Below are 10,773 nucleotides of genomic sequence, written 5' to 3'. Positions count from 1 at the left end.
TTCTCCAACATTAGTACTAAAAAACGGTTAGTTTTATGCCACAATTGATGTAATTTATATGTTGCATTTTGTGCACATCAAATGTAAAATGGACTTCCTAAATATATATGGATGATTTATTGTCAAACTCATAATAAGAAAGTTTTCCTTAAACGAATTAATGATAATTTGAATATGTGAACTCACCCTCCTTTGTGTTGACACTTGATTTTAACGTGTTATTCAGGTACATGAGTTCGGCTTCGGGATTTTGGCATATCTTGTAGTAGTTGATGCATGTCATGTTTAATAATGTTTTGGACAACTTTTAAAACTATTTGGGACCAAGTGTATTAAGATACATAAGGATCAAAACAACTTAAATATGTTGTGGTTGTGGTTTGCGTCAAACTCTAAACTTTAAATTATGTTTTAATTAAGTTGAATGTCCAAAAATAAATATTGCATCGTCCACAAAGATACGTATGGGCATCAACTTCCGCCACCACTACGTTTGTATTTCCGCTGCGACATTTTTAGGGTGTAATATGAACCCGCTGCAACGCTGTGAACAATTTACTAGTTATCATGAAAGATGAATTAAAGTATGCAAAAGTACACACGATGAGAGTGAACCTTGAGACCGAAGGAGAGCGCAAAAGGAGTTTCACATCTATCCAATTTCAAAATATGATTTATTATATTATAAAGTTCCACAAAAAGATGATTAATTTACAACATGTAGTAGTATTTAGAGACTTCATAGTGCCACATCATCGACACATAGGACAAGAGCTCTATTGCATTGCATCTTATCAAAAATACCCATAGTATAGGTTAAAGCTTCCAGTAGCACCCTCTTATTTATTTATTTGGTTTAAAAGGTTTAAAATTGATGTGGGTCCCACTTTTCATCCGCCATTGTCTGCCATTTGCTAGTATGGTATGGTATAGGGGCGCTATTATTAAAAAGTTGATGAGGTGGATGGGTGATGACACCCATACCCTCTAGCCTAATGCTTGAGTGTGTATTTTTTTTATTAAACCCAATTTTTTAACTATAAAAATATTCTAATATATAAAATAATTATATATACATATTCTTGGTCCAATGAGTCAAAAGCACTTAATTTTGTATTTTTCTCACTTAAAAGAAAAAAAGAAGCATCGGATTACCAATATATACTGCATGCCACGTTGCTTACGTATGTGTATAGAATAGAATCGATTACAAAAGTAGTCCTCAACTATATTTCTAATGTATTCTTAGTCCATTGACAATAATATTGGTCATAACATGTTCCATTGGTTTATATAATGGACCAATTAAATCCTTTTGGGGATCATCATATAATAACAATCATTATATATAAGAATTCTTTTTCTTTTATTTTATTATTTATTTACAACAAGTTGGCCACTTGCTCAAAATCCTAGTATTAAATCAAGGAATATGATTCATGTGTTTTCTTCGGTTGTAATAGGTGAGATATGCAACATATACAATTTTATATACTTATAAAAGTATTTACATACTTTACCCAACAATACATTCAACAACACTAATTTAAGTGTGCGAAGAGTATGTGACCAATCTCGGTCTATGAGAATCTTAGAGACGAACTAAGCCTTATGGGTATTTATGATTCAGTTTGATTTTTTTTTTCTTTTATGAAAATTATGGGTCTTGCACTTCAAAGTGTGGACACAAATTTATTATCATAATTTTTTTGCACACCTCAATAGAAAACGTACATGGAACAAATTCATTTTTTTTTTATTTTTATTTTTTAGATATTAGGATTAAAATACATGCTTGCTAGATGGAAAAAAAACTAATAAATTAAAAAAAAAATCTTTCTTCACCTATTACGTTCAGTGTGTTGAAACTTATTTTTACAATAATTCCTTACCCTAATGTTGTAAGTTCTAAAAGCTAAAAGGTTTTTATATATTACTCGTTTATTAATACAACCACTGTATCACAACCATATGTAAATTAAAAAAAAAACTAGCATTTTTAAATAAATGCATTTCAAAAAAGAAATATTTAGAATTGGAAGGATGAAAATTATAGATTGCTATATACAAGAGGAACCAATTAAGTAACACTAAATATAAAGTATCGCATATTCTCTCTCTCTCTCTATATATTAAGGCTTGAGATTGAATCTTTAAAAGCTTTTCCCATATGGAGACTTTCACCAAATGTGAGCAGCATGATGTCAACAGTTACTCAAAAAAAGCAGCAATCAAGGGGGGTTGGAAATCAGCCATTTTTATCATTGGTAAGTAAAATTGTGTTGATGATACATAGAGATGTAATAATAAGAAGTTAATAATAATTTGAATGAGTTGCAGTTGTGGAATTCGGAGAGCGATTTGCTTACTATGGGGTGTCAGGAAATCTGATCACGTACCTGACGGTGGTTCTGAAGCAGCCTTTGGCCACCGCTGCCAAAAATGTGAACTTGTGGCACGGAGTTTCCGCCATCTTCCCCATCCTTGGTGCTTTCCTCGCCGACTCCTTTTTTGGACGCTTCAAAACCATCGTCTTCTCATCCCTCACGTATCTCTTGGTAATTAATAACCACTTTTATTTATCTTACTCCACCTCATCGACTAATTTGCTTGCTTCTTTATACATCTTCATTTTTTATATTTATGATTATCATCTCATATTATATGTTATATCTATACCACACTCTTATTATGCTTCCAAGTCTAATCAATCAGACTTTGTAAAATCCAATAACAGGCTTATTAAAACTTAATTTTATGTTTTCTTTAGTTCAAGGAGGACAAAACCATAAGAAATTAACGAATTTCAATAACAATGATTTTCTACCTCTTTAATTTAATAACCATTTCTTTTACAGTCCCGGTTTATTCTATATATTTTAAAATTAATTACCGATAATTCACTGAAATAAGGGTAAAAATGATTTTCTACCTCTTTAAAACACGAATTTTTTTGAACGACATACACCTCCATCTACCCTACTCTTAAATTACACGTTGCCCAAATTTAAATCTAGATCTTACCCAGATTTGAATCTAGATCTTCTTCAAAGAAGTTGTCTCCTACTATTGTGATACAACCCAAGTGGCCTTTAAAGCACAATCATTTATTATTTTGAATTTTCTCGTACTTTTTTTTTTCAGGTGAGTTGATTTAATATTATTATTGTTATTTTTTTTTCGTATAATGGCAGAGTGAATAGGAATTACTAGAAAACACTTGGGTGAGTCAAAATTTATAATAAGTTATTTCAAGATTATTGTGTATATGGAGGAATAGTTGGTTACCCTTCCAACTATACTAAAGTCTAAATGTAAAAACCTGTTAATGAGTGAATAATAAAACTGTACTCATTTTCACAAAATTCTTTCCATGTAAATCTTTTTCTTCTTCTTTATCCTCGATATCTCCAATTTGTTGTCCCATTCTCGTCCATAGTCACCACAATCACCAACCCAACCCAATATTGTAATCTAGCTCTTTGCTGGGTTTTGTCTTTTTTCATAAATGGTCTGCTATTTAAAAAAGTTATACAATATATTTCCATATTATAATTTACTAACATGTTGATGCTATATGTTGTTGTATGTTATGCATAGGGAGTTTTTCAAAAAAAAAGTTGATTTTCCATTTCTAACCCAAAGGTTTTTATTTTTGTATTTTAACCCATTGATTTTTTACTTTTAACACAAAGGTTTTCATCTTATTAATTTTAACCCCAACACTTTTTATTTTCAACTTTGGTCCCTCACACTTTTCATCTCTAGCAAGTTTTTCGTTTTAAATTTTGCGAGTTAACACGCCACAACGTGCGTATGAGGTTCAACGTTTTTTTCGTCTGATTTACTTTTCTTTTTATTATTTTATTTTTACAAGCTTTTGCGCTGTTGGTGGTCGCTGGCAGTGTGTGGCATTGGTGCAACTTGGCACGGTTTTACAAACGTTTTTAACGTATTAAGTTTTTTACTAATAGTTTGTTTTGAGTTTACCTTTGTACTTCCTTTACTTAAAAAAACTAATTTTTTACGTGCGTATATTTATGTATGTGTCGGTATAAATTCGATATGTTCTACGTTTGGACGTAAACTTTTTCTGGAAACGAGTCAGGTCAAATAAAATATATTTTCGTTTAAAAAACATTGTTATGTGCATATTTTATGTACGTTTTGGTATTAATTCAAGTTGGTATACGATTGGACGTTAATTTTTTTTGGTAATGAGTTAGGTCAAATATAATATGTTGTCGTTCTTATTTTATAGATGTTTCGTAAATTTTGTTTCCAACCGAGTGGAGTCCAATTGTGGTTTCTTATTTTTTTTCAAAAGCTTTAATTAATTCTTTTTGATTAAACGTGTCAATTTTTCCTTTATACCCGTTATGTTTTCTATGTATGAGTTGGATCACATATAATACGTTATGATTGTACGAAATAAATTCGATTTACTACGTTTTGATCCAATCGCAATGCTTATATAGGTTTACATTGAGTTCAATCGGATATGTCGAAACACACATTTTCATATGGCTAACGCATCCCATAACGTTTGAATTAATTCATTCGATGTTTACGATGTACCCGCGCCACAACGTGCGCAGATGTTATTGCTAGTTACAGTTATTTAGCTCCTTGCTAGGTTTCATAATTAGTTTCTCTTGAACAATATATGTGTGTGTGAGTAATTAATAACTCATTTGTAGTCACTACTCACTTGGTCTAATTCAATAAATGGTTAAGATATCTCTATCTTAGACCAAACGGTATGGGGGCCGGCTTAGACCCGGCGAGGCCCGGTGCCGGTCCCCCACATCGCCCCCCCTCGCCCCGTCCCGTCCTTTCCGGCTCCCAGGTGACGATCTTCACGGGCCTCCCTTCTCTCACATATACCTATACATACATACATATATACACATAAAGGGGTTCATCCCCCACCCCCTAGGTCCATCCCCTCCAAGCCACTCCTACGTGGCGCCGACGTGGCGGCCCATCCCCTTGGGAATGAGGCTCTCCATACTCACCAATCTTATATTTATTCCCCTCTATAAATCATGATCATTTTCTTCTTTTGTGTGTTTCCTGATTATTTGGTAACTTTAATTCAAGTGGCTTTATATACAGGAAATAAAAGTTATAAACCAAAAGAAGCACAAATGCAGATATACATACACGAACTAACAACTTTAAATAGCTATTTGATATATACGTCATTTGTTTGTCCAATTTAGAATTTACTATATTAAGTTCACCTTGTTTACGTGAATACTCTTTTTTCAGAGATATTATATTTATAAACGTAACACATGATGATCATTACTGGATTTTTTGTTATGTAATCAAATAATTTAAAAAATGATTTGTAAATGGGATTCATAAACCACCAATTTTTTTTTTCATCGTCAACACACTAAATTTTATGTTATTGTTATTTTCCAAAATAAAATTCATGTCATCTAATGTAATAATACAATGTGCTACACTATGTATTGAATTGGGAGAGATAGAGAGAATTTAATGTTCAGACACTGTGTTGTAATTACAGGTTTTACAATTTCTGACCATCCGTTTCAATATTTTATATAGAAGTTTGTCGTTAAAAAAATAAGAGAGAAATCCAAGTAGAGTAGGAACAAAATTTAACATGATACATACAGAACTTAATAGCATCAATTGAAGTATATTTTTTTGAACGGTATTAACTGAAGTATATAATAAGTTTTTAAAGTAACTTTTATTAAAAAATATTGGCAGTCAAGTTATATTACGTACATCATGGCCATGATATTATCATTATCATTTGTTCCTTTCTTATTTAGCCAAGTTGGGTGACCAAAGTATATTTTAAAATGAACATCATGATAATCACTTTATCATTGTAACATCACAAATAATAGATATAAAATGTATAAAGTCCTAATAAAATATGTATGAATAAACATTAGATTACTAACGATAATAAATGAGAATCTACATAACTTCATATGAATTGTTATGAATATACACAAGTTCATAGAAATATAATGATAAATATGGTAAGAGTAGCGGAGCTTGACCTATTGAATAGGGGCTCAAAGTTTTAAAGAAAAAAAAATAAAGGAGCGAGGAGGATGGATTCAATACATATAAAATTTTTGGAGTCTTTTCAGTAAAATATACAATATGAAGCGAAAAAAGGAGGTGAGGCACCCCTGACCCACACCAAGCTCCATCCATGATGATTTCCAGATGTTTTTCTCTTTAAATTAGATTAAACATAAAAGATTATCATATTTAATTTGGTAGATACCTTCACAAAATTGAAAATTTAATAATGAAAATATTATTGATCTATTTATGTAAACCACTAATTACCAACTAACTATAGTGATTGAGTAATACACATACATATAAATAATTTTACAATCGTAGTTGATTCATAATAACGTACTTGTTCATGGGACACTCATTCAAAATAAATTTATAACAGGGACTGGTAATGTTAGTAATATCCGTAGAATCAATTCCGTTGGAGCATCGCCTACTAGCCTTTTTTGTGGCACTTTACGTGATCAACATCGGGGAAGGTGGTCACCGTCCTTGCATCCAGACCTTCGCTGCCGACCAATTCGACGACCGTCTCCCAGAGGAGAAAGCAGCCAAGAGTTCGTTTTTCAACTGGTGGTACTTGGGCATTGTGCTTGGAGCCACTACCTCCATACTGGTTGTCATTTACGTTCAGGACAATGTTGGATGGGGTTGGGGGTTTGCCATACCCGCCATAGTGGTGGCGTTGGCGTTGGGAGTTTTCCTATTCAGAAAAAATACTTATCGCTGCCAGGATCCCGTTGGTAGCCCATTTACAAAAGTGGCTCAGGTGATGGTGGCGGCGTTTAGAAAGCGACGCTTGTTGCCGGAAAACGGTTGGGGCATGTGTGTCAAGGCAGAAGACACAGTGATTCATCCCTTGGCTCATACCAACCAATTCAGGTATTATGTATTTATGTGTGTGTGTGTGTTCATTATCCTAGTACTTATTATACTACCCGCCATTAACACAATGGACAGGTTTTTGGACAAGGCAGCTATTATAGATGAAACCGACGTATCGTCAGGAAAAAGTAACCAATGGAGACTTTGCACTGTGAACCAGGTGGAACAGGTGAAGCTCCTCCTGCGGCTGGTCCCAATATGGCTATCTTGCTTGATGTTTGCGGTGGTCATAGCGCAACTTAGCACCTTCTACACAAAACAAGCCAGCACCTTAGTCCGCACAATCGGTTCCACCAACTTCCAACTCCCACCCGCATCTCTTCAAGTCCTCCCAGGCCTAACCATCCTAACAGTTGTCCCCCTCTATGAGCGCATCCTCATCCCTACTGCGAGACGCCTCACTGGACACCCCTCTGGAATCACAATGCTCCAACGAATCGGATTTGGGATTCTATTCTCAATCTTGACTATGACGGTATCGGCCATTGTTGAAACAAAAAGGGTTAGAGTCGCCACAGAGCATGGATTACTAGATAATCCAAAAGTAGTAGTTCCAATGAGGGTATGGTGGCTGGTACCACAGTATGTATTGATGGGTGTCTCAGACGTGTTTGCAATCGTGGGATTGCAAGAGTTGTTCTACGATCAAGTGCCAGAGGAGATGAGGAGCATGGGGGCTGCTGCTTATTTAAGTGTTCTGGGTGTGGGAAGCTTTATGAGCAGCGCATTAATATCTGTGATACAAGGAATTACAGGTGACAAATGGCTCAAGGGGGATAATTTGAATAGGGCGCACCTTGATTACTTTTATTGGGTTTTGGCATGTTTAAGTGGGTTGAGTTTGGTTTTTTATGTGGTTTTGGCCAAGGGCTATGTTTATAAGGAGGTTCAGAGGGATGGTGAGGTTTAGTGTACTGTACTGTAATATCAGTCATCAAATATTTATAAATAACTAAGTTCACAAAATCACTTGCTAAAAACCTACAGGCTTGCTAACCAACATTAGTCAGTCAGTCAAACGTTAAAACGCCAACATTTACATTACATGGAAGACATGTGCTTAGCCTTTGACCATTTGTAGCTTACAAAAACAAACAAGTATTTCCATGTTGGGTTATTTCAAATGTGAAACACAAAAATATAGCTAAAAGCAAAACATGAACCTATGCTATAGGAGCTCCCTCCCCTCACACAAGATGCTCCATAAACGCCTCGAACTACCAAGCATACACTATATGGGTGTATAGCATTACTAGACTAGACGGTCGTTTACCTCTCTTTGTACCCGCGTAAACCATCATGTGGCCTGCACTATATACGGGCATATACCAACAAATTCTAAGCCCCTAGACAACTAGATTAGCTTTTACCACCCATAAAACCAACTAAATTATTTCATTAAAAGATTAAATAAGCGGTAAAAATTTAAAAGTTGATATTTTTAACGGATCTTCAAAAAGATTGTAAAAAATATAATTCTAGTTTTTAATAAAAGGAAAAAAAGAAAGCACCTATTGTTAGATCTCTTATTGTGACCAAGTCCTTTGCACTTGCCACATTGGAGGTACCGTTTAAGGAAGTCAGATGGTCCGGTGCAACTTTCCTAATCTTGGGCCTACCCTTTGTGCACATAGTGGGTGGTGTCGTGACAAGAACCACACCATCTTCGGCTTCACTTTCCATTAACATGTGACACCCCGTGTTTTTTCCAATCATTATCCGTACTATAATTATATATGTGTTATTATGAAATGGTGCAATAATACTTACATTATGTGTGACTAAAGTCAAATTAAAGTTAATAAAACCCTAATGTGCAATGGAATTTATAAAAGATGAAATTAAAGCATTTCCGTGTTTTAAAGTAATGACTTACCCGTAAATGTTGGTGACGACCTGGTTAGTGTTTAGAAGCCAATGAATGTGTTTGGCATGTTAGTATAAGGTGGAATTATGAGTCATTGGGGGAAATTTAGAAGTCACAGACGCCTTAAGTGGTGGTTTTCGGTCTAAATTGTTCGGAAATTTACGTGACGTAAAACGTAGAAGGAGTCAAATTTATAACGATGCGTATTAGAAAGTGGAGGGGGTAAAACAAACTTAAAAGACCAAATGTGACCACCAAATACGAATGAAAAAAAAACCCTGAGGGGCCAAATGTGACTATCAAACACTGTGCTAAATAGCAACGAACGACGAACAAATATGAGAAAAACATAAAACAAAAAGTAATAAAAAAACTAAAATTATTTAACCTTTGTGACACAAATTATAAAAACTAAAGTTTTATTACAAAATGAAAAATTGTAGATCCCAATATCAATCCGGATCACAGTGGTAGATTGTTTTAGTCCAAAACACCTATTGATTAAGTGTTTGTACTATGAAAAAGTTAAGAAGAATCAAGAATGAAGATGAAGCTAATAGAATGATGAATACAACAAGTGTTGTATTGAATCCAAACAATAAGATAAATCAATGAAGCACCTTGGAAATCTGATTTAAGCACAATAGTAGAGATTGAAATGTAAACAACACTTATATTCACCAAGAGAGCCAAAAGCTTGGCTAGGGCAACAATACATGGGTTTATATAGATCCTGACTTGCCAGCATAATTATAATAATGCTGGCATCGTATCTACACTAGGTCAGGTTTGCTACTTTCATCAAATTACAAAATATGCCCCTAGACTTTAAAACAAGCTACAAACTATAATAAAACTAATCCAGTACAAGTATCAACGATCTCATAAGTTCCAACAATATCCCCCCTAGATCGTTGCATACTTGTTTTTCATTCTTCTGTAGTTTCCACTGGATTGTCTGCAGCTTTCTTTTCAGGCTCTGGAGGGACTTCTTCATGCCCTGCTGCTTCTGGTGTTGCTTGAACTTCGATTGTTGTGGCAGAAGTTTCTTGTGTTAAAATAGCTTCACTTGTTGACGGTGGTTCCTCCATAATGGGCTCACATGTGGATGAGGCCGGAGGTGATGATGTTGTTTGAGAAGTTGTGGTGGGCTCTTTTGTTGATGAGGAAGACTTCTCTTTCTTTCTTTCGAGCTTTTTCTTCTTTCTTTGTTCCTTTTTCTTTTCATCAGCTTCCTTTCTTTTCTCGATTTTATCAACGATGTCGAGCATCTCTATTTTTTTCTTCCAAGCTCTATCCACTGCCCTTTGAAATAACATGGCCTCTTCAAGATTAGCGTTTCCAGCTCGAACATTTATACGACTTGCATTCAGCACTGTTAGGTCAGAGAGTCCAAACATAAATACATCCATTGGATCCAATATTCCAATATCTTCATTTTCGGTTGATCGAATCACCGCTTCACCAGTGTGGCTATCATAGAACCACTTCTTGAACTTGTTTAGATATACTGGAACTTCTTCTGGAAGCTTAATTCTTGTGACAACTTTAGCAGGGTTAACAACCCATGTCACCTTGCCTTTTCCAGTAATAGGATCTTTTGTTGTTTTGGACACTCCTTCTGGGACGCTGCGGCTTGAAATTTGGGAAACCTTTGTTGCATTCTTTGGCAATTATGCGCTCAAAGTCCCCACCAACGCTTCTATCTTCTGGATTTAACATATCAAGTCGGCGAAGTTCGCGTAGATCCCACCTTGGAAGAGAGAAGAGATCATACCCTGTTCGGAAGTACTGAATCACACCACCTCTTCTTTTGACCACAAACATTCCCTTGAGATTGCTATACATCCAACTGATAATTTTATCAGTAGCTTCTATCATCTCAACAGTTACTACCCGATAAAAATCAGGAAGTTTTTTCTCTTTCCTTCTTAAACCAT

At 34.8% G+C, this 10,773-nt stretch overlaps 1 protein-coding gene across 1 annotated transcript; it reads left to right on the top strand.

The window, feature by feature from the left end:
• The first annotated feature begins 2,150 nt into the window (after positions 1 to 2,150).
• Positions 2,151 to 7,932, top strand: LOC110944658 (protein NRT1/ PTR FAMILY 5.4). The gene is made up of 4 exons (XM_022186312.2): positions 2,151 to 2,267; positions 2,341 to 2,558; positions 6,464 to 6,963; positions 7,042 to 7,932. Exons 1-4 carry the CDS (start codon positions 2,171 to 2,173, stop codon positions 7,874 to 7,876), a joined length of 1,650 nt encoding a protein of 549 aa, XP_022042004.1. The 5' UTR covers positions 2,151 to 2,170; the 3' UTR covers positions 7,877 to 7,932.
• The last annotated feature ends 2,841 nt before the right edge of the window (positions 7,933 to 10,773 follow it).

The sequence above is a fragment of the Helianthus annuus genome, chromosome 1, assembly GCF_002127325.2.
Source record: "Helianthus annuus cultivar XRQ/B chromosome 1, HanXRQr2.0-SUNRISE, whole genome shotgun sequence".
NCBI classification, from domain to species: domain Eukaryota; kingdom Viridiplantae; phylum Streptophyta; class Magnoliopsida; order Asterales; family Asteraceae; genus Helianthus; species Helianthus annuus.
The sequence above is the reverse complement of the archived record's forward strand: the minus strand, read 5'-3'. Positions and strand labels throughout refer to the sequence as shown.